General features: G+C 42.2%; 1 protein-coding gene across 1 annotated transcript; it reads right to left on the bottom strand.

Annotated features, from left to right (window-relative positions):
- Positions 1-1,585: 1,585 nt before the first annotated feature.
- ndufb5 (NADH:ubiquinone oxidoreductase subunit B5) lies at positions 1,586-25,410 on the bottom strand. Its single transcript, XM_072255321.1, has 6 exons — positions 25,277-25,410; positions 9,247-9,332; positions 8,180-8,246; positions 5,052-5,113; positions 2,799-2,905; positions 1,586-1,838 (listed from the first exon to the last, which is right to left on the bottom strand). Exons 1-6 carry the CDS (start codon positions 25,389-25,391, stop codon positions 1,718-1,720), a joined length of 558 nt encoding a protein of 185 aa, XP_072111422.1. The 5' UTR covers positions 25,392-25,410; the 3' UTR covers positions 1,586-1,717.
- Positions 25,411-25,710: the final 300 nt, after the last annotated feature.

Here is a 25,710-nt window from a genome sequence, read left to right on the forward strand (position 1 = left end):
AACTATCTTTCTATCCATCAACGTTGTTATTTACAAATACAACCAGTAGTTGCAAGCCTGTCATTGATTGACAAAGATGAGGCATCACTAGAAACATCCTTCAATATTTCCACATCCTATTCAATAAAAATGGACACAAGAACTGTTCACAATATTCCAACAGCGGTCCAACGGGTTCCAAGATATAAAAGGTAAGAAACTCTTAGGCTGACCATTAAGATATAGGCTAAATAAAAGGATATAGGTGATTTTTGGGGAGGTTTAATACACAGCATAAACAGGGCACCAGGGAATATTCAGGAACAAGTGACCTTGATATACAAGTCCAAGTCCTCTAGTTCCTCAAGAGGGTTCAGGAGATTCACCCGGATGTTCCCTGGGATGTAAAGTTTCAGTTATGAGGAAAGAGTGGGCAGGCTGTGCTTGTTTTCCCTGGGGCAGAGGAAGCTTAGAAGGGATAATGAAGGTATACAAAATTATGAAAGGCATAAATAGGGTGAATATTAGAGACATCTAAAAAGCAGATGGCATAGGTTTAAAGGTGTGGGTAAGAGGGTTAAATGATCTGTGAAAAGAATTTTTCACCAAGATGATGGAGACAGGTGCAGTCACAAATCGTCCACTAACACCACTACGATAGTTAAGAAAGCACAGCAACGCTTGCTTTTCCTCAGGACGCTGAAGAAAGCTGGTCTACCTGAACAGATGCTGGTGACCTTTTACCGTTGCACCATAGACAGCATCTTAACATACTGCATCTCTGTGTGGTGTCTCAGTTGTACAGCAGCTGATAGGAAAGTACTTCAGTGGGTCATCTCTAGCGCACAGAAGATCATCAGGACACAGCTCCCAGCCCTGGAGGGCACCTACAGCTCTTGCTGCCTAAGGAAAGCTAGAAGCATCTGTAAGGACAATACACACCCATGCAATCATCTGTTTGAACTTCTTCCATCTGGCAGATGTTACAAGATTTTCTATGCCTGCACTTCCAGACTGAAAAATAGCTTTTTCCCCAGAGCTATAATTGCTCTGAACCAATCGATCAAGCATCATCCATAAATTTGTTATATTGCTACTTTAATACTGGTTTTGTGGCTGTCATGCATCTGAGTTGTGCTTTTGTACTGCTGGACATCGCTTGTACTGGCTGGTTACTTGATTTTATTTATTGTTTATTTATCTTATTTGTTGTTTTATAGCATTGAGTATGAGAGTTGCAAACTCATGTTCGCTGTATTGGTGCATGACAAATTGTACTATGCAATGACAATAAAGATATTTCAAATGTAAGAAGTAACCGGACAAGCACTCAAATTGCCATGGTACTGATGGCTACAGGTCAAGTGCTGGTAAATGGAAATAATATAAATGGGTAGTTGATAGCATGGACATCCTGGGCAGAAGCGCCAGTTTCTGGGCTGTATGATTCCATAATTCCATATATGGAAGCATTTCATTCTTTCTCCCTTCACTAAGTGCAAACAGTTTTGCATCCATAAGTATGTCACCTGAATGTCAAAAATCAGGAGAGTACAGCAAAAGTGAATGGTCTGCACATAATTCAATGAAAAGAGCACAAACATGGTTTAATTGGATTAAGACAATTTATTTGTCAAGATAATAATGATGCAAACATATACATGATAACTTACTAAACAAGAGTTCCATACATTCTTGATATTGGTAAATACTCTATTCAGCAATCTTAATAATCAATTTAGTAATCTGGGCTCGACTTTGGAGAATTATCAATTAAATTTTTATCCAGCGTTTCATATTGATACCAAGCGCCATCACCTCTTTCTCTCATCAGCCGGCGAACCTCAAGCTGTTTAAGCCTATAATTAAAGACAAACAAACTAGCAATTTACTGTAAACGCATTAAAGAGAGTTTCATACCACAACATTTTACAGAAAGCTGTTTTTGCTTTATCAACTATTTTTGATCCCTGGCTGCCAGAATCATAATTTAGCCAAGGAGTGATCAGCTTGTTCCAAGTCCCATAAAATCACTAAATCTTAAATCAACTGGTGCTAATATGCAAGAACAGTTCTGCAGTAACACTTCACACTTCTGAATTGTGAACTGTCATTTGTCTGGTAATATATTTATTTCTGAAATAGAAGTCCCATTCCAGAGACTGAAGTACAAAACTCTAGGCTAACACTAACACTTGAGAAGTGCTATGTCTTTGCAAGGGACAATAACTGAAGTGTCATCTACTGTTTTAGATGGGCATGGCTCTGCTTCAAAGAGGGGCAGGGGAAGTATTCCGGGTATCTTTACTAATCTGCTAAACCAGTAGCATAAAATAGTCATTATCTATCATCACATTTCAAGAATTACTTTGTTTACTGAAAAATGTTTTGGAACATTCTTACATTAGCACACATTTCAACTCTTTTAATGTGCTTGATTATAGTTTAATTACATATTTTATTAAGAGCTGCTTTGCACACAATTATTCCTCGCAAGAATTAGCAAGGAATATCCAGTTTGAGAGGTAATGCACTACACCAAGAAAATCAGCATTCGCAAAAGTAGATTTAAATAAGGTATTTTGATCAGGAGGCATTTCATGAATTGTAATTGGATTTGGTTTATTATTGTCACATGTACTGAGGGACAATGAAAAGCTTATTTTCTTTAATGTCGCAGTATATTTAATTATTTGAAGGTGGATGCCTGGCAGGTTGATATTACCACTGCAAAGATTTGAATTTGAGTACACATTTTGAAATACATATAGCCTCAAAAGTAATAAGAAAAACGCTATTATAAATTTCCTCCAACTTACCTCAGATCTGCTTTCTCTTCTTCAATTGCAATAAGGGCCATCATTTTCTCATAACTCTTCTCAGGTGGGTCATAAATATTTCTTGAAATCCACCTGGTTATGGGATGCTAAAATAAAAAAATCTGTGTGACTAGAAATGTCATTATTAAGAAATAAAGTTATAAACACTGAGAGTAAAGTTGTAATTCATTCTGCCATAGTATTGATAGGAAATTGGTTCACTAGCAGGGAAATAAAAAACAAACATAAATGTGCCCTTTTCTGGTTGATAATATGTAACAAGATGCAGGTCACTGGGATTAATCCTATGTTCTCAATTTTTACAATTTTTGTAAATATCTTGAAAGAAGGGTCCAAAGATATGGCTGCAAAGTTTGCTGAATAACATGGCTGATTTTTTTTTTGGTTTAAGACCCTGCATCAGAAATGATAAGGTGGCTGGTCTAAAGGGGAGATAATGAGGGGTGAAGGAGAAGTTGACATGTAATAGTGGGAAAATCGGGGGGGGGGGCTGAGATGGACAGATGGAGTCAGTATGGAAGGTGGAAGGATGAGGATGGTGACCATTGGATGACAGATTGAAATAGATGGGGAGAGGAAAAACAGGGGAGCAGGTAGAGCCAGGGAGAAAGAGGGTGTAGGTCCACAGACAGAAGAGGCTGCAGATGACAGAATCTATTAAAGAAGATGATAAGTGGTATCAGATAAGAGAGAGGTGAAAGGCCAGATGAGAGAGAAATAGGAGTTCCAAGTGTGCTCATCAACAATTGCAACATAATGCCTCTGCTCCTAAACTCTATATCCTGACTGAAGGCCAGCATGCTAAATGCTCTCTTCACCAACCTGTCTACTTGAGTGGTCACTTTCTCTAAACTCCACTAATGTATTCTTGGACCCCTCTGTTTCACAACACTCGTCAGTCGCCTGCCATTTACTGTATAGCTCCTATCCTGGTTTGAAAGCAAAAGTGATCACCTCACACTTATCTAAATTGAAATCCATTTACCACTCCTCAGCTTATCTCCCTAACTGATAAAGATCTCTTTATAATTCATTGTAACTTGCTTCACTGTCAACAAGATTCCTTAATTTAGTATCATCAAACTCACTAATTGTGCCATGTACATTCACATCCAAATCATTTACTTAAGTAATGAAAAACACTGACCCCAGTTGGAGGTCAGACCTTTAACCATCACCCTCTGCTTTCTGTCACTAAGTCAATCCAGTAGGTTAATTGTGTGCATAGCAGGCTGATGGAACTAGATGGTAGAGGGGAATGAAACTGGGTAAACCCACTGTGCCTTGTATCGCTTACTAGGTACAGTCTCCCAGTTCCTTCTCTAACATTTGTTGATTTCAAGTACTTTTACAATGTTCGCCACAGCAATTATCTAACTGGTCAGTCTATCAGTAATCAAGTTTTGGATATGCCCATGCCCTATTGTAACAGTGGCACTCTCACATCCAGATTAGGATTCATGCCTCATCTCAGATAGTCAATCTGAAACAATCAACATTAAGCCCAGGAAACTGAGTTTAACCTCCTGTTCAGAAGAAGCCACCTTTAACACTAAAATGTCCAATTAGGAGATCCATTCAAATCCACAATGGGATTTAGTGCAGGGCAGTCATTGAGAGATCACTCAACCAGCCCTTCCAAAATGCAGGCAGATCCTGTCTTTCAAAATTCCCTCCAGTAACTTTCCAACCACTTGATTAGTTTGGTTGAAGGAATCAGAGGGCAGTTTTTCCAGACTTGAGGTCTGCTAACATTGATGTGCCACAAGGATCGGTACTGGATCACCGATTCCTTGTCGGCTTATATTAACAATTTGGGTATGATGCCAGGTTCACCAGCCTTTAGTTCCCTGGCTTGTTCTTGCAGCCCTTCTTAAATAAAGGCACAATATTAATCATCCTCCAGTGTTCTGGTACCTCACTTCTAACTAAGGAAAATACAAAAATTCCAGCCATAGCACCTGTAACGTCTTCCCTTGATTAGTGAATTTGTCACCTGTAAGGTTACTAGTCATGCCATATACATTCTCTCCTAACCTGCTAGGACACACGTGGTCAGACCCCAGGGATTTATTCACCCTTGTGCCCCTTGAGACTGCAACCCCACTGTTCTCTTCCCTGAATTCCCTAGCTTCCATGACTTCTCCATAGCAAATACTTGTGATAAGATTTAATTAAGATCTTGCTCATCTCCTGGTGGTTCCACACATTGATCCTGAAGGTACACCATACCTTGTAGTATTCCCAGTGCTCTGGAACATAACCTTCAGGAATCTCTGCAAGCTCAGCTTCACCTGCAAAAAGCAATAAATGTAACATTCAGAATATATATTTTTAGAAAAAAATGCAATTTATGCTTTTCTTGAAACAAATAAGACTTTGCATGTTCCACATTATCATTTTGCTTGGCCACATATTTTAACTGACGGTAATTTCTGAAAAGGAGAAAGGAGGACCTAAAGTGAAAACTAATCTATTTTTGACAAACTTACTGGAGTTCTTTGAGGACATAATGAGTGCAGTGGATAGAAGGGAACAGGTGGATGTCGTATACTTGGATGTATTCTATATTCGATAAGGTGCCGCACAAGAGACTTATAAATAAGATATGGATGCATGGAGTCGGAGGCAGTATATTGGCATGGGTAGTGGATTGCTTAACCAATGGAAGGCAATGAGTCGGTATAAATGGGTGTTTCTCCAGTTGGCAGTGAGTGGGGTGCCGCAGGGGTCGGTGCTGGGCTCACAGCTGTTTACCATTTACATTGATGATTTGGAAGATGGGACTGAGTGTAGCGTAACAAAGTTTGCTGATGACACTAAACTGAGTGGAAAAGTAAATTGTACAGAGGATGTGGAGAGTCTAGAGAGGGATATAGATAGGTTAAGTGAGTGGGCCAAGATCCGGCAGATGGAATACAATGTTGGTACATGCGAGATCATCCACTTTGGAAGGAATAATAGAAGAGCAGATTATTATTTAAATGCTGAAAGATTGCAGCATGCAGTTGTACAGCGGGACTTGGAAGTGCTTGTGCATGAATCGCAAGTTGGCTTGCAGATGCAAACGGAATGTTGGCCTTCATTTCTAGAGGGATTGAATTCAAGAGCAGGGAGGTCATGCTGCAACTATACAGGGTACTGGTGAGACCGCACCTGGAGTACCATGTGCAGTTCTGGTCTCCATACTTGAGGAAGGATATACAGGTTTCCCCCGCCATCCGAAGGTAGAGCGTTCCTATGAAACGGTTCGTAAGCCAAAATGTCGAAAAGCGAAGAAGCAATTACCATTCATTTATATGGGTAAATTTTGTGAGCGTTCGCAGACCCAAAAATAACCTACCAAATCATGCCAAATAACACATAAAACCTAAAATAACAGTAACATATAGTAAAAGCAGGAATGATATGATAAATACACAGCCTATATAAAGTAGAAATACTTCTCTACAACGATTGCCTGCACAGATCTCCGTAGCGAAAATCTCGCGCAAACAATCTCGGCAGAAAATCTCATGCAAGCGCTGTTGGCATAAACGCGCTCTCCAGTAACCTTTAAACTATGAAGCTGCCAAATCTACCAAATAACACGTAAAAATACACAGCCTATATAAAGAATAATGTATGTACAGTGTAGTATCACTTACGGGAATTGGGAAGACATCGAGCACACTGATGATGGTGTGTTAGACTGCGTCGTCGCAGGCTGGGTGATGCAGTGGCCCCCACCCTCCGGGCCGCTGACTGGATACATTGCCGCAAAGCACACAGGGGTAGCCGGAAGGCACACAGCACATTGTTAAGAAAAAAGCCGAAGTAAACATGCTAATTAATTAGGCGCTGCCCGGCATGTAAATGTCAGTGCAGATCAGAAGCGATTGCATCGGCACTGATCTGGGCCGACAATTACGTACTAGGCGGCACTTAATTAATTAGCATGTTTATTTCGGCTTTTTTCTTAAAGATGTGCTGTGTGCCTCCTGGCTACCCCTGCATTCTCCACGAATCGGTACAGTATCTGTCCGGGGCCCGGCTGTTGGGGTGGTGAGACATGGGGGTGTCATCGCATCATCGATCAGGGCAGGCAGCTCATCTTCATCTATGACTGCCCGCTTCGATGTCGAAGGTCGAGGTTTGTCGTCTGCTGTGGCTGATGTGGAAGGCTTGCTTGACTGCTGAGCCTCGAGCATTTTTATATCACACAGTTCTTTGTAAGGACTCAAAACATCCTCCAAATATCCCCTAAACCTACGTACCCTTTCAAAATTAAAGTCGTACTTTATCATTGCAGCGAAAATCTCACACAGTTGCTTCACTTTCTGCATTCAGTTTCGATTGTTATCCTTTCCTCTTCCAATTGCATCAGCTCTTCACCTGTCAGTTCTTGGTCATGGGATGCCAAAACCTCTTCAACATCATCTTTGTCAGCTTCCACAAGCCAAACTCACTTTGTCCTTGCTTCATTCACCACGATTGAAAAGCTTAATTATGTCTAGTTTTACACTAAGTGTAACACCCTTACGAGCTCTTTCAGGCTTTTCCGACACCTTAGAACTCATCTTGCAAACGGCTGCTCACAGGCTCGTGCTTAAGCAATGCCGTTCCGAATCCGGGGGAGAGCGGCTGCTAGGGGTGCGCGCTGCCTTTTATCGTGCACTGTCTTTCAGTGTAACAGTGAAAACACCTTCTGAAAGTGAAAATAGGGTACTAATGTAGGTCTTTCGTAACAGTGAGGTTTCGTAAAGCGAATGTTCGAAAAGCGGGGGACACCTGTACTGGTTTTGGAGGCAGTGCAGAGGAGGTTCACTAGGCTGATTCCAGAGATGAAGAGGTTAACCTATGAGAGATTGAGTCGCCTGGGACTATACTGTCTGGAGTTCAGAAGAATGAGAGGGGATCTTATAGAAACATACAAAATGTTGAAAGGGATAGATAAGATAGAAGTAGGAAAGCTGTTTCCATTAGTAGGTGAGACTAGAGCTAGGGTACATTGCCTCAAGATTCAGGGGAGTAGATTTAGGATGGAGATGAGGAGAAACTGTTTTTCCCAGAGAGTGGTGAATCTGTGGAATTCTCTGTCCAGGGAAGCAGTTGAGGCTTCTTCACTAAATATATTTAAGATACAGTTAGACAGATTTTTACATAGTAGGGGAAATAAGAGTTATGGGGAAAAGGCAGGTAGATGGAGCTGAGTTTACGGACAGATCAGCCATGACCTTATTGAATGGCGGGGCAGGCTCGATGGGCAGGATGGCCTACTCCTGCTCCTATTTCTTATGTTCTTACACATCAATTTAATATGCTTAGTATTACTTTCAAATGTTTTGTACCATTTATGATTACCATTGTATTTCACTTACCAATAAAAATATTCACAAAGGTTATTAACGCAGCCACTGGTATTCCAGTTAATAAAATATAGAAACTCTGCAGGAAAAGAATTGATTGAAAATAAGTGCAATTTTACTCATTAATTATAAAATTTTCAAGCAATAATTTAGTCTCTAAAAGGGTAAAATAATTAACATTGGTATTATTATTAATAAGCTGGCAAATATATTTTTTTGCAGTGGAGTGCATATCCCAAAATTACACAGGCAGCATAAATCTAGCAAGACCACCTTGTCCTTAACTGAAAGCACTTAAACACAACTTACTAATTTAAACAGTGTTAAATAATGTATTTATCAGTAAAGGTACCAAGGCTTCACTACACAAAATTGGCATTATGATATAAAGGCATTATAAGACATTAATACAAGTTAAAATTAATGAAATTGAAGAACACGTAAAGCCAGAACTGGAGGAACATAGAAATCAAAGGGTTGCCCACCATATTTGTACAAGTTAGAAGGCTAACCAATAAAGCAAGACAAATGTATTTGTTATGCCAAGGAACTGAGAGAAACTGAATGAATTTAATTAATCAATCTGTACTCTGATGATGGAAATGTGGCCTTTTAAAGATGTTTCACAAGCTTTACAGCAGATACCAAAGCCATGGTAGCATAATAGTTAGCGCGATGCTATTACAGCTTGGGGGCGTCGGAGTTCGGAGTTCAATTGCAGCAAGTCTGTACATTCCTTCCTGTATGTGTGTGGGCTTCCTCCCACAGTCCAAAAATGTACCAGTTTGTAGGTTAATTGGTCATTGTAAATTGTCCTGTGATTAGGTGAGTTAAATCACTGGGCAGCACACTCGAAGGGCCAGAATCTATTTCTAAATAAATACTGTAAGTAAATAAATTATGCTCATTCTTTGGACATACAGTTGTACAGACAAGTGACAAATTAAGATTTTCTTTATTAAGTGCCAACTTGGTTGTTAACTCATGAATACATACCCAAATTGATTTTTTTTCAGTATCAGAAAGAATTTTCCTTAAATTATAGATTAGTTAAATTAGAGCTATGATTTAATACATACCAGGAGGCGCAAAAAACGACGATCATAATATTGACTGGCCTTGATGACAAACATCTGTTTCCCATGACTACCATGGCGAACTACAACTGAAACCAACACAAATACTTTACAGCAATTAAATCTCTAAAATACATCACAGAAACAAATTGTATAATGCACCTTTTAACACTGTATATGTGGATACTCAGCTGTTGAAACTCTACAATACTAAACTGAGAGTTTTGGGTATTCAGGGAATAAAAGAATGTGACAGTCAAGAGAAGAAGCAAATTTATTAGTCAGAATCTTACTGGCTGATAAAGGAGACTTACAGTACATGAATTAATATGACCCGCTGTGAAAGAAACAACCCATAACAATGATCCAACACTGAAAGAATATTAGTCCAGAAGCAAAAATTAATCCTCTCAGCTCTTTCAATGGATGCTGAGCTTGCTCAGGCCCCCCCACTCAGCACACCTGAACAACATTTGGAGATACATGAAAAATACAGACCGGAAATATAAAGAATAAAACACAAGACAAATATTGTGTCATTAATTTACACAAGTTTTGTGTGCACAATGCAAGTTACAGAAAAGATAAATACAAACAGCCAATCAGCACTAGCAGAACTACAGGTTTCCCCCACTATACCAAAGTACAGCGTTCCTATGAAACTTTTCGTAAGCCGAAATGGCGTAAAGCAAAGAAGCAATTGCCATTAATTTATATGGGAAAAATTCTTGCACGTTCCCAGACCCAAAAAAATAATCTATGAAATAACATATAAAACCTAAAATAGCACTAACATATAGTAAAAGCAGGAATGATATGATAAATACACAGCCTATATAAAGTAGAAATAATGTAAGTACAGCATAATTTCATTTACCAGAATCGGGAAGACAGTGAGCACACTGGAAGGTTCACGCACTTTTCTATCATACAGTTCTTTGGACGCACTCAAAACATCCTGCAAACCCGCCCTAAACCTACGTGCCCTTTCAAAATTAAGGTCATACTTTCCTGCAATCATTGCAGCACTGTCAATCGTAGCGAAAATCTCACACAGTTCAAAGCTATGGCAGCTTGATGCTGAGATGCCAAGCGTAGTTACCAGGGAAGAAGCTTGGCGATGCCACATTCGCTGCTTGGGGTACACGCTGCCTCTATAATGGCTCGCTGCAGAACAAATGCTGAACGCTATTTTCGCTTTTCGCCATTCCTGCTGCTTGGGGTGCACGCTGCCTCTGTAACAGCTCGATTCAAAACAAATGCTGAACGCTATTTTCGCTTTTCGCCATTCCTGCTGCTCGGGGTGCGCACTGCCTCTGTAACAGCTCGATTCAAAACAAATGCTGAACGCTATTTTTGCTTTTCGCCTTTTTTCATAAAAGCAAAAATCCTCTTCAGATTTCTTTCAGTTAGCAAAAACAGGTATTAACGTAGGTCCTTCATAAAAGCGAAATGGCATAAAGCGAACTTTCGTAAAGCGGGGGATATCTGTACTTCAAAGTAACTAACTTGTACATCAGTAGTCAATAATAAAGATGTACAGGTCAGCCTTCACTAATCCGGCACCATTGGGACCTGAGGAGTGCTGGATTGGTGAAAATGCCAAATTACAGAAGGATCACATTAAGCATAATCAGTGCCGGATTATTGAAGGAACCGGATTACAGGTAGTCGGATTAGTGAAGGTCGACCTGTACTTGAATTCCTATGGCTACTAGGCAGATTACAAGAGAACACAAGAGATTCTGCAGATGCTGGAAATCAAGCAAAACACACAAAAGAGACCCTTCTTGGAATAAATTATGGACTGTTTTCTCCTCTCCATAGATGTTACCTGAGTTGATGACTTCCTCCAGCATTGTTAAGTGTTAGGTAGTTTAAGAGAGCTTGACATGCAATCTGAAATAAAGATACTGGTGCCCAGGATTCAAATGATCAAGGGAGATGACCAGCTTTTTCTGGTCTTAATGAAGGGTCACAAAGTTGGCTACCTGTAAAACTAAGTGATAAAAGAAGTAGCCAAAGATAAAAATTACAAGTGTTTGGCCAAAATTAAATGCTGCCTCAAGGTGTCTTCCTGTAAATATGGAATGTTTCAGAAAGTCAAGCTGTTGAATGTGATTTACTTGCTTTACACAGTACTAGAATGTATTGAAAACATTCTACATTTTGCAATCAGCCAAAAATACTTGAGATTAATACAATCACTGGGCAATGCTAGAAGAGAACAATTTGTGTACCTGCAAAATTTATAATTTCTACCTACCAGCTACCAGCCTGTCCTAACCCTTCCTCTCACAGTTTTATACCAGCTATCTTCCCTAAATCCTCTCAGTCCTAATGAAGAGTACATCAAATATCCTTTTGCCTCCATGAATGTTGCTGGGTCCATTGAGTCCTTTCAGTAGTTTAATTTTGCTTTTAAACCTTCCCCACATTTTGAAGGCCGTGGAGTAAAATTAATGTTCGATCATTCTGGTGATCAGTGCAGTTCACAGGCCACTGCTTAGACTGTCTGTTAAAGATTTGTCACTGTTCGGCCTTGTCATTCACAGTAAAAAGTTAAAAACAAGACAAGATATTTGGTAAAAAACTGAAGGTGCAAGAAGTTTTAAGCTAAATAATAAGTCAATGAGCATTCATTTGATTACGAAAGGTCAATTTGTTAAGAACGTAATACATTTTCAATTTTCATTTAAGTGTAGATTTTTTCATAGATTTTGCTGGTTTTTTTGTTCTATTGTGAATGCCTGCAAAAAAAGAATCTTGGGGTAGTATATGGTGACATACAATTCAAGCACTCTAATAACAAATTTACTTTGAAATTTTAAATATTCTGTAGTAAAACTTTAGTTTTGAGCACAATAATAAAGTTACATATGCAGAATCTTCCATGTACAAGATCAGGCAGCATAATGAAATGTTTCTTTTATTTCTCCTCCAATTAAAAATCCTTTTAACCAATTTGGGGACTGATCAATAACAGCTGAAAATGTCCACAAAATGTTCCAGTGGCTGCAGAATGTACAAAATATTTAAAAGCACAATCAATATCATAAAGGAATTTAAAAAGGGTAAACAATAACTTTTTATAGTATACTTCACTTCTTGATAGCCAATATTTTGAAATTAAAAATGTGCCACCTGGTAATAACTATCAAAGGAAAATGTGCGATTTGAGGATATTCACAAAACAGCATTACAGACTGTATCTTGCAAAAGCAACCTTATTTCAGGTGTGGGGAGAGCTTGTGATTACAACCAAGCTTTTACACATGGGATCCTATTTGATATCAAAATCAGTTTTGATACAAGACTGTAAGATATAGGAGAAAATGAAGCCATTTGGCCCATTGAGTCTGCTCCATCATTTCATCATGACTGATCCAATTTTTCTCACAGCCCCAATCTTCCGCTTTCTCCCTGTATCTCTTCATGTCCTGACCAATCAAGAATCCATCAATCTCTGCCTTAAATATACATAAAGATGATATCTACAGCTGCCTGTGGCAAAGAATTCCACAGATTCACCACTCTCTGGTAAAGAAATTCCTCGACATCTCGGTTCTAAAAGGACATCTCTCTACTGAGGCTGCATTCTCAGGTCTTACACTCTCCCAAAGGACACATCCTATTCACATCCATTCTATCAAGACCCTTCACCATTCGATAGGTTTCAATGAGGTCACCACCCCTCATTATTCTGAATTCCAGTGAATACAGGTCCAGAACCATGAAAAGCTCTTCATATGACAAGCCATTCAATTCTGGAATCATGGAATCATTTTTGTGAACCCCCTTTGAACCTTCTCCAGTTTCAGCACATCCTTTTTTTGATAAGGGCCCAAAACTACTCACAATACTCCAAGTACGGCCTCACGAGTGCTTTTTTAAAGTCTCAACATTACATTCTGGCTGTTAAATTCTAGTCCACTTAAAATGAATCCTAACATCGCATTTGCCTTCCCTACCACAGACTTAACCTGCAAATGAACCTTTAGGGAACCCTGCACAAGGACTTGTTATTTCTTCAAAGAATTCCAACCGGCGAGTCAGGCAAGATTTTCCCTTGAGGAAACCAAGCTGACTACGGCCTATTTTATCATGTGCCTGCAAGTACCCAAGACCTCGTCCTTCATAATTGACTCCAACACCTTCCCAACCACTGAGGTCTAACTAACTGGCCTATAGTTTCCCTTCTTCTGCCTCTCTCCCTCCTTGAAGCGTGGAATAACATTTGCAATTTTCCAACCTTCTGGAATCTAGTGATTCTTGAAAGCTTATCACTAATGCTTCCACAATCTCTTCAGCCACCTATTTCAGAACCCTGGGGTGTACACCATCTGGTCTAGGTGACTTAACTACTTTCAGATCTTTCTCTGAAAGAAACTTCTCTCTAGTAATGGTAACTTCACACACTTCATGATCCTTCACACACTTCACACCTGAAACTTCCAACATGCTGCTCGTGTCTTTCACAGTGAAGACCCAATGCAAAATACTTATCCAGTTCTGCCTTTCCTATGATACTTCTTGCAATGGAATATACGCAGCTTGGGACACTAGTCACATCATGCTCAACCTTTTGATTCCTAACTTTGTCTGAGGTCTTACCAACATCTGCCTCCCACAACCTCTCCACTGACTATTCTGGCAGTCTGGTTCCCATTCCCCTACAAGTCTAGTTTAAACCTTACTGTACAGCATTAACAAACCTTCCCACTAGGATATTAGTTTCCCTCCAGTTCAGGTGCAAATTTCCCTCCTGTACAGGTCCCACCTTCCCTGGAAGAGAGCTCAATGATCCAAATAGATTATGCTCTCCCTCCCACACCACCAATTCCTTAGTCACGTATTAAACTATAATCTTCCTATTTCTGGCCTCACTTGCACATGTCAGGTGTACCAATCCTGAGATCACAACCATGGAGGTCCTGCCCTTTAACTTAGCACCTAACTCTCTATGCAGAACCTCGTCACTTGTCCTACCCATGTCATTGGTACCTACATGCACCACGATCTCTGGCTGTTTATCCTCCTATTTAAGAATGCTGAGGACTCCATCTGAGATGTCCCGGACCCTGACACCTGGAGGCAACATGCCACTGGGGGAATCTTGTTATCACCCACAGAACCTCCTGTCCGTTACCCTAACTAACAAATCCCCTATCACCACAGTTGACCTCTTCTCCCCACTTCACTTCTGAGTCACAGAGGCAGACTCAGTGCCAGAGACCTGACCACTGTGACTCTGTTAGGTTATCCCACACACTCCACCCCCCCCAAAATAAAATACCTGTTGTTGAGGGGGATGGCCACAGGGCTACTCTGCACTGGCTCCATAACCCCTTTCCTCTTCCTGACTGTCACCCAGTCTCCTGTGTCCTGCACTGAGGTCGTAACTACCTCTCTATATGTCCCACCTCTCACACCCTCAGCCTCCCGAATGATCCGGAGTTCATCCAGTTCCAGCTCCAACTCCTTAATGCGGATAGTTACAAGCTGCAGCTGGATGCACACCTCGCAGTTGTAGTCGTCAGGGATACTGGAGGTCTCCTCGCCTTCGCACATTCAGCTCTCTTGCTTGATGTCTCTACTGTCCAAGCTGAGCAGATATAAAGAAGGGAAGGGGGAGGGAAATAAAACTTAACCTCGAGCTTTTCTTTGCTTTCTCTGACTGAAGCCTCGAAGAGCTAAAGCCTGAAGATCACCATTCTGATTGTGTCCACTCAGACATTTCACAGGCATATGTTGTGTATATAAGTAAAACAAGAAAATTAAATTATGTAAGCAGTGTAAAAAGAGGGGAAAAATAGTGAGGTAGTGTTTATGGGTTCATTGTCCATTTAGAAATCTGATGGCAGAGGGGAAGAAGCTGTCCTGAAATATTGAGTGTGTCTTCAAGCTCCCATACCTCCTCCTTGATAGTAGCAATGAGAAGAGGGCATGTCCTGGACGATGGGGATCCTTAGTAAGGCATCACCTTTTGAAGGTGCCCTGGATGTTAGTGCCCGTGATGGAGCTGACAGTTTACAACTTCCTACATCTTTTTCTGATCCTGTGCTAGTTACATCATCTCCACATAGATGGTGATGCAACTAGTTAAAATGCTCTCCATAGTGCATCTGTTAAAATTTGAGAATGTCTTTGCTGACATACCAATTTTCTTCAAAGTAATGCAGTGTAGCTTCTGTCATGCCTTTTTTGTAACTGCATCATTATGTTGGGCCCAAGACAGATCCTCAGAAATGCTGACACCCAGGAACTTGAACCTGCTCACCCTTTTCTTCTGATGCCTTGATGAGGACTGGTGTATGCTCCCTCAAATTCCCCTTCCTGAAGTTCACAATCAGTTCCTAGGTCTTACTGATGTTGAGTGCAATGTTGTTACGTGCCAGATAAAAGCTTACAAAATGACAGATTCAACTTATTTTGGATATAACTTCCAGTTAAAATCTCTAAACCTTATGCACTAGTTTGGCTAAATCTATGCAAATTACACTGATGAAAGTGTCAGAATATGAAAATGGATTATTTATTACCACTAACATTTCATGAAATGTGTTGTTTTGCACTGAAAGTACAATGCAAGACATAAAAATTACTAATAGATAGCGGAAAAAATGAATAACAAGGACCTTTAGGAATCTGAAGGCCGAGGGGAAGAAACTATTCTTAAGATACGACTATGGACCTTCAGGCTCCTGTACCTCCTCCCCAATGGTAATTATGTGAAAAGGCATGACCTGATGGTAAGGGTGCCACCTTCTTGAGGCACTGTCCTCAACGGTGGAGAGAGCTGTTCCCATGATGGATCCCTCTGCTGTCCCGTGCATTGGGTCTCCATACCCAACTGCGATGCAACCTGTCAGAATGCTTGTCACAACATATCTGTAGAAATTTGCAAGAATCTTTGGTGACAGACCAAACCTCCTCAAACTCCAAATGAAGTAAGACTACTGATAAGCCTTCTTTGTGAATGAATCAATGTACGGAGCCTAGGAAGAATCCTTTGAGATGTTGATGCCCAGAACTTGAAACTGCTCACTCTTTCCACTGCTGATCTCTCAATGTGGATTGGTGTGTGTATCCTGACTTCTCCTTCCTGTAGTCAACAGTAAGTTTTGGCCTTGCTAATGATGACTGAAAGTTTGTTGTGATATCACTCAACCAGCTGATCCATCTCATTCCTGTACACCTCCTCGGTACCACCTCAGATTTTGCCATCAGAAAATTTATACATGCCAATTAAAATGTGCCTAGCTACGCAGTCATGAGTGTAGAGAGGGTAGTGCAGTGGGTTATCGACAGTTGCACCTTCATTGATTGTCAGCAAGGAGACGTATTTACCAATCCACACTGACTGGTCTGTGGAAGTTATGGGATTCAATTGCAGAGAGGGGGTACGGAAACCCAGGTTGAGTCACAAACTTCCCTTTGTATTTTAATTGTTATGTTTTCTTTTGTTTTAAATGCAATCCCAGATTAATTGTCTTGCTATACGAATAGAGTAACAATTTAGAAATACAACTTTTAATACAATTCCTATGCACCATACATTAGGTAATGACAGGGTCATTATTCACGCTAACAGTTTCTGTTTTCAAGGAACTTGTTGGGGCATGCTTATACAGTGGATTCCAGTTAAGTGGACCATCGGTTAATTGGGGCAGCCACTTATTTGGAACAGCTCTTAAAGAACAAAAACTAATTGAGAACATTGTCAGGATTCCCTTCATTTATTTGGGGCAATATGCTCCTTAATTGGAGCAGAAAACTGATGCCAAACAAGTGCTATATAGTGTCAGTCTCGCACACTAAATGGCCATTTTAGATGCTACACCATGCTTAATGAGAACAGTTTTTAACTAGCATCAATTGCGTACATTTGTGTTCGAAATGCAGTGATTATCATCACTGATAGTTGGTAAGAAATAGGCAGTAAGACGATTCCAAACTGCTTTTCTCATTGCAGTTTCAAACATTCAGGTTTGGAGATGCCAGAAACAGCCAGGAGTGAAAAATGAAACAATTTCACTACTTCAACAAGTCAGGCACTACGAAGAATTTGAACGTTGCATTGAAAATGAAGATTTGGAGGATGCAATCGTCGATAGCACTGTAGGAAGGCTGTCCAATATCTGCACTAGGTGTCTGCGCTGATTTTTTTCACTACGTACACTGGGTGAATTTCTCCATTGATAACTATTTGGTTACTCAATTAAACAGTAATTTGTCTTTTTCTACACTTTTTAAACTATTTTCATGAAACTACTGGGGTGGCTGCTTAATTGGGCCAAAATGCCCTGGTCCTGATATGTTGCAATTAACCAGAATCCACTATATACACACACGTCAGAACTGAAACAGTTAGTAGCATTTCCCCGTCCTTCAATATTTCTGTTGTCTAGGACTTTAGCTCTCTTTTTGTTCTCATAAACCATCAGCTTTTAAATAGATCCACAGAATAGCTTCTCGTGACTACCACCACAACAAACTTCTGTGTGTACTTGAAATCCGAACAATCCATACGATACTATTAAATATACCCATTTTGAATTACTCTCACTGCAATCTGAACATGTAATTTCCCTTTAAGCCGGGGGTTCCCATTCTGGAGGCCACAAACCCCTCAGTTAATGGTTGGAGTTCATAGCATAAAAAAAGTTGAGAACTCCTGGTCTAAGCAATGTAATTTAATGCACTTTTAAATCAATTTATGATCGACAGATTTCACAATCGTCTGAAGGACAGCGAACTAAGCAGGTATGGCACCTTTAAGGAGATGAAAGTTCATTGCCATGGCTGGCAGTGACGCGGAGGGGGAGGGGGAGAAAATCTCCAAGCCAGGATGAAACACAGAGGGGCCCCCCCACCCCCGCCACCTCATCCAGCATCATTAGCAAATGTGCATCATTGGAGAACAAAATTGAGGGCCTGAGGGCAAGATTGCTGTATCGGAGGGCAGTGAGGGATTATTGCTTTCTATGTCTGAGCGAGACATTGCTTTCTCCCAACAGTGATCAGACTGGAAGGTTGTCAGTTTACAGAATGGATTGAATTGCTGATTTGAAAAAGGCAAAGGGTGGAGGTGTGTGCTTCATGATAAAATCTCGGTGCTCTGATGTATCAGTTTTGTCGAACTCCTGTTCCTCCGACTTTATACACCAACGGTCAAATACCGCCCATTCTATTTTTACTGCGTGAGTGGGCCAGTGAAGGAGTGGAGCTTTCAGGCTTTGACTTGAGAGGCTTCGACGAGAAGAGGCGGAGGACGAGTTTGCTCGCAGTTAGTTTTTACAATGTCTCCTCAGACAGTGATGTGTCTCTCATGTGAGATGTGGCAGTCTTGTGGGAACTCCCCTCTCCCGCAGAGTCACATCTGCCAGAAGTGCATACGGCTGGGCGATCTGGAAGACCGTGTAAGGAATCTGGAGCAGCAGCTGGATGACCTTCGACTCATAAGGGAGAATGAGGCAGTCATAGATGAGAGCTACAGGGAGGTAGTCACACCTAGGCTGTCAGAAGCAGGTCGTTGGGTGACAGTCAGAGGGGGGAAGGTGAAGGTGAGCAGACAGTTAGTGCAGAGCACCCCTGTAGCCATTCCCCTGAGTAATAAGTTTACTGTCCTGGATACTGTTGGCGGGGACGACCGACCAGGTGTGAGCCATGGTGGCAGGGCCTCCGGTACTGAGTCTGACCCTGTGGTGCAGAAGGGTGGGACGGAGAAGAGGAGAGCTGTCGTCATTGGAGACTCTATAGTCAGGGGAGCAGACAGGAGATTTTGTGGACGTGAGAAGGACACCCGCATGGTTTGTTGCCTCCCGGGTGCCAGGGTCCGGGATGTCTCTGACCGGGTGCACGACATCCTGGTACGAGAGGGAAAGCAACCAGAAGTCGTGATACATGTAGGGACCGACGACATAGGCAGGAAGAGGGATGAGGTCCTGAAGTGAGAGTTTCGGGAACTAGGCAGAAGGGTGAAGAACAGGACCTCAAGGGTGGCGTTCTCAGGATTGCTGCCAGTGCCAAGTGACAGTGATGGTAAGAATTGGAGGAGATGGCAGTTCAATGCGTGGCTGAGGAGTTGGTGCAGGGAGCAGAGTTTTAGATTTTTAGATCATGGGGATCTCTTCTGGGGAAGGTGGGACCTGTACAGATTGGATGGGTTGCACGTGAACTCGAGGAGGAGCAATATCCTTGCAGTTAGGTTTGCTAGCATGGCTCGGGAGGGTTTAAACTAATTTGCGAGGGGAATGAGACCCAGAGCGATAGAGCAGTGAAAGAAGTGCATGGAGTAAAGCCAGATCTAACATACAGAGAGGCTTTGAGGAAAGAGAAGCAGAATTAACGGTGTAAAGACAGTAAGGTAGAAGGGCTGAAATGTGTGTACCTCAATGCAAGAAGCATCAGGAACAAAGGTGATGAACTGAGAGCTTGGATACATACATGGAATTATGATGTAGTGGCCATTATAGAGACTTGGCTGGCACCAGGGCAGGAATGGATTGTCAATATTCCTGGATTTCAGTGCTTTCAAAGGGATAGAGAGGGCGGAAAAAGGGGAGGAGGGGTGGCATTACTGGTCAGGGATACTATTACAGCTACAGAAAGGGTGAGACTCTTTTGAGTCAATATGGGTGGAAGTCAGGAACAGGAAGGGAGCAGTTACTCTACTGGGGGTATTCTATAGGCCCCCTGGTAGCAGCAGAGATACAGAGGAGCAGATTGAGAGGCAGATTTTGGAAAGGTGCAAAAATAGCAGGGTTGTTATCATGGGTGACTTTAACTTCCCTAATATTGATTGGCACCTGATTAGTTCCAAGGGTTTAGATGGGGCAGAGTTTGTTAAGTGTGTCCAAGACGGATTCCTGTAACAGTATGTGGACAGGCCGAGCAGGGGGAATGCCATACTAGATCTAGTACTAGGTAATGAACCAGGTCAGGTCACAGATCTCTCAGTGGGTGCGCATCTGGGGGACAGTGACCACCGCTCCCTGGCCTGCATTATAATTATAATTTCCTGCATTATCATGGAAAAGGATAGAATCAGAGAGGACAGGAAAATTTTTAATTGGGGAAAGGCAAATTATGAGGCTATAAGGCTGGAACTTGCAGGTGTGAACTGGGATGATGTTTTTGCGGGGAAATGTACTATGGACACGTGGTCGATGTTTACAGATCTCTTGCGGGATGTTAGGGATAAATTTGTCCTGGTGAGGAAGATAAAGAATGGTAGGGTGAAGGAACCATGGGTGACAAGTGAGGTGGAAGATCTAGTCAGGTGGAAGAAGGCAGCATACATGAGGTTTAGGAAGCAAGGATCAGATGGGTCTATTGAGGAATATAGGGAAGCAAGAAAGGAGCTTAAGAAGGGGCTGAGGAGAGCAAGAAGGGGGCATGAGAAGGCCTTGGCGAGTAGGGTAAAGGAAAACCCCAAGGCATTCTTCAATTATGTGAAGAAAAAAAGGATGACAGGAGTGAAGGTAGGACCGATTAGAGATAAAGGTGGGAAGATGTGCCTGGAGGCTGTCGAAGTGAGCGAGGTCCTCAATGAATACTTCTCCGGTATTCATCAGTGAGAGGGAACTTGATGATGGTGAGGACAATATGAGTGAGGTTGATGTTCTGGAGCATGTTGATATTAAGGGTGAGGAGGTGTTGGAGTTGTTAAAATACATTAGGACAGATAAGTCCCCGGGGCCTGACGGAATATTCCCCAGGTTGCTCCACAAGGCGACAGAAGAGATTGCTGAGCCTCTGGCTAGGATCTTTATGTCCTCGTTGTCCACGGGAATGGTACTGGAGGATTGGAGGGAGGCGAATGTTGTCCCCTTGACCAAAAAAGGTAGTAGGGATACTCTGGGTAATTATAGACCAGTGAGCCTTACGTCTGTGGTGGGAAAGCTGTTGGAAAAGATTCTTAGAGATAGGATCTATGGGCACTTAGAGAATCATGGTCTGATCAGGGACAGTCAGCATGGCTTTGTGAAGGGCAGATCGTGTCTAACAAGCCTGATAGAGCTCTTTGAGGAGGTGACCTGGCATATAGATGAGGTTAGTGCAGTGGATGTGATCTATATGGATTTTAGTAAGGCATTTGACAAGGTTCCACATGGTAGGTTTATTCAGAAAGTTAGAAGGCATGGGATCCAGGGAGGTTTGGCCAGGTGGATTCAGAATTGGCTTGCCTGCAGAAGGCAGAGGGTGGTGGTGGAGGGAGTACATTCAGATTGGAGGATTGTGACTAGTGGTGACCCACAAGGATCTGTTCTGGGACCTCTACTTTTCGTGATTTTTATTAACAACCTGGACGTGGGGGTAGAAGGGTGGGTTGGCAAGTTTGCCGATGACACAAAGGTTGGTGGTGTTGTTGATAGTGTAGAGGATTGTCAAAGATTGCAGAGAGACATTGATAGGATGCAGGAGTGGGCTGAGAAGTGGCAGATGGAGTTCAACCTGAAGAAGTGTGAGGTGGTACACTTTGGAAGGACAAACTCCAAGGCAGAGTACAAAGTAAATGGCAGGATACTTGGTAGTGTGGAGGAGCAGAGGGATCTCAAGGTACATGTCCACAGGTCCCTGAAAGTTGCCTCTCAGGTGGATAGGGTAGTTAAGAAAGCTTATGGGGTGTTAGCTTTCATAAGTCGAGGGATAGAGTTTAAGAATCGCGATGTAATGATGCAGCTCTATAAAACTCTGGTTAGGCCACACTTTGAGTACTGTGTCCAGTTCTGGTCACCTCACCATAGGAAGGATATGGAAGCATTGGAAAGGGTACAGAGGAGATTTACCAGGATGCTGCCTGGTTTAGAAAGTATACATTATGATCAGAGATTAAGGGAGCTAGGGCTTTACTCTTTGGAGAGAAGGAGGATGAGAGGAGACATGATAGAGGTGTACAAGATAATAAGAGGAATAGATAGAGTGGATAGCCAGCGCCTCTTCCCCAGGGCACCACTGCTCGATACAAGAGGACATGGCTTTAAGGTAAGGGGTGAGAAGTTCAAGGGGGATATTAGAGGAAGGTTTTTTACTCAGAGAGTGGTTGGTGTGTAGAATGCATTGCCTGAGTCAGTGGTGGAAGCAGATACACTAGTGAAGTTTAAGAGACTACTAGACAGGTATATGGAGGAATTTAAGGTGGGGGCTTATATGGGAGGCAGGGTTTGAGGGTCAGCACAACATTGTGGGCCGAAGGGCCTGTACTGTACTGTGCTGTACTATTCTATGTTCTATTTACCTAGGAAGTTCTCCTCTGTAATCCTGACCACAGTTAACGTAGAATTAGCGGCCGACTATAATCAAGCACTTGAGATAGTGCATGATGCCATCTCCAAACAAGAAGCAGTTCATCCTGATGCATTTCAAATCATAGTTGGGGATTGCAACCAGGCTTGTTTGAAGAAATCCTTGCCCAGTTACCATCAGCATATAACCTGTAGCACCAGAGGATCCAACACACTGGACCACCGTTATAATAAGATAGGGAATGCCTACCGTTCCATGCCCAGACCACATTTTGGGAAATCTGATCACTCGGCTCTCCTCCTTCTACCTGCATACAGGAAGAAACTAAAGAACAAAGTTCCAGAGATTAGGACAACAAAGAGGTGGTTGCGGGAAGCTCAAGACCAGCTACGAGTCAGTGGACTCGGCTATGTTCAAGGACTCATCTGTGGATCTGAATGAAAACACCATGGCTGTCACAACTTTATTAAGACAGTTGTAAGTAAGTGTGTCCACACAAAGTCAGAGTCTTCCCCAACCAGAAGCCCTGAATGAACCATGAGATCTGCAATCTGCTGAGGGCCAGATCAGAGGCATTCAAGTCTGGTGCGAAAGGAAGTTACACGAAGTCCAGGTAAGACCCCCAGAAAGCCATTTCACAGGCAAAGTGGCAACTGTGGACTAAACTTAAGTCCATGAAGGACGCTTGATAGTTGCGGCAGGGCTCGATTACTATCACCTCTTATAAAGTTAAATCAAGGAACATAGGCAACAACAGGGCTTTGTTTCCAGATGAAATCAATGCTTTCTATGCTTGTTTTGACCATCTAATAATGGAGGAACCATCACGAACTTCCTTCGATGATCCTAAGATTTCAGTCTCTGAGGCCGATCTCTGAGCCTTAAGAAGGGTGAAAACTATGCAGACCAGATGGGGTACCTGGCCAAGTATTAAAAACCTGTACCGATCAAATGACTGGAGTGTTCACTGAGATCTTTAACCTCTCACTTTAGCAGTCTGAGACACCCACCGGCCTCAAGCAGGCTTCAATCATACAAGTGCCTAAGATAAATGTGGTAACTTGCCTCAATGATGATCATCCAGTAGCACCTCCATCCACAGTGATAAGTGTTTTGAGAGGCTGGTGATGGACATATCAATTCCTGCCCAAGAAGCAACTTGGATCTGCTCCAATATGCCTACTGGAGCAACAGGTCCACAGCAGATGCCACCTCTCTGACTCTTCACTCAACCCTGGAACAGCTGGACAGCAAAGATGCAGGATGCTCTTTATCAACTACAGGCCAGCATTCAATATCATCATCCCCACAAAAATAATCAATAAGCTTCAAGACCTTGGCCTCATTACCTTCTTGTGCAATTGGATCCTTGATTTCCTCACTTGCAGACCCCAGTCAGATTGGCTTGGCAACAACACCTCCTCCACAGTCTCCATCAGCATGGGTGCACCTTAAGGCTCTACTTGCTTTACACTTATGACTATGGGGCTAAGCACAGCTCCAATGCCATATTCAATATAACTGACAACATCATTGTCATAGCTTTAATCAAAGGTGGTGACAAATCAGCACATAGGAGAGAAAGTGAAAATCTGTCTGAGTGGTGCCATAACAACAACCTCTTACACAATGTCAGCAAGACCAAGGAGCTGATTATTGATTTCAGGAGGAGGAAACCAGAGGTCCATGAACTAGTCCTCATTGAAGGATCAGAGGTGGAGAGGGTCAGCAACTTTAAATTCTTCCATGTTATTATTTTGGAGGACCTGTCCTGAACCCAGCATGTAAGTGCACTTACGAAGAAGCGTGGCAGCACCTCTACTTCCTTAGGAGCTTGTGAAGATTTGGCATGGCATCTAAAACTTCCACCAAGTTTTATAGATGTGTAGCAGAGAGTCTGTTGACCGGCTGCATCACAGCTTGGTATGGAAACACCAATGCCCTTAAACCGAAAATCCTACGAAAGTAGATGATACAGCTCCCCTCCATCACCATTGAGCACATGTCCATGGAGCGCTGTCACAGGAAAGCTGCATCCATCATCAAGGACCCCCACTACGTAGGTCACGCTTTCTTCTCACTGCTGCCATCAGGAAGGTGGTACAGGAGCTTTAGCACCCACACCACCAAGTTCAGAAATAGTCATTACCTCCCAAACATCAGGCTCTTGAACCAGAGAGGATAACTTCACTTGCCCATCATTGAACTGTTCCCACAACCTATGGACTCACTTTCAGGGACTCTTCATCTCATGTTCTCCATATTTATTGTTTATTTCTTTCTTATTATTATTTCTTTCTTTTCATATTTTGTTCTTTTGCACACTGGCGGAACTGGTCTTTCATGGTCATTATTCTACCATGGATTTATTGAGTATGCCTGCAAGGAAATGAATTGCAAGGTTGTATATGGTGACACAGATACAGTTTGATAATAAATTTACTTTGACCTTTGAACTTTAAAAATGTTCGAAACAGTTAGCAGGTCAGGCAACAACAGTGAAGAAAGAAACAAGAGCTCATGGTTAAACCGATGCATGACATTTTATCCGTGGCTCTTTAAGAAAGGTCGCACATCTGAAACGCTGGCTCTCTATAGACTTCCTATAATTATTACCCTTGACACTACTTTTGCAGACACCCAATCTACAGCAGTTCAACATTGACGGTCGATGGCCGCTCTCCTTCGGGCCTCATTCGACTCGAAATGCACCATGCAAGGTCAACCACTTCCCCAGCAAAGACACCCACAATTAACTGATGAATAATAATGTCAACCATACCGTCGGGCCTGGCTAAGGGCCGAAGCAGGGTTTTCTCGGTCACATACTTCGGTTTAATGGGAAGTCGTCGTGCCAAAAGAGCAGTCGCCGTCCGCAACACACTCAGCACGGCCATGTTTGTTATTCCCTACTGACGTTACCGGAAGTAAGAGTGAAGCTACCAATCGCCATCTTTAGTTAAGGCCATGAGTGCTGGAACTGTGCGCGACTTTGTGATGTCATTAACCGGGCAAGGTCAAATCTGGGCCGAGGAGAACGGCAAGCTACTCCATGAAAGATCCAACGCTTGTGGTAGTTTCAGATACTGTATTATATATAAAATGCATGTCAATGTGAGATCAGTTTGATACATATCTGTATTTGCGATCCTCAAAACAGACCGGGGTTAAGGTGAGCCAATCAGCGGCTGGTTGCCCGGGTAGCGGCGTCGCGGT

This window comes from Mobula birostris, chromosome 4 (genome assembly GCF_030028105.1).
Source record: "Mobula birostris isolate sMobBir1 chromosome 4, sMobBir1.hap1, whole genome shotgun sequence".
In the NCBI taxonomy this organism is placed as follows: Eukaryota; Metazoa; Chordata; class Chondrichthyes; order Myliobatiformes; family Myliobatidae; genus Mobula; species Mobula birostris.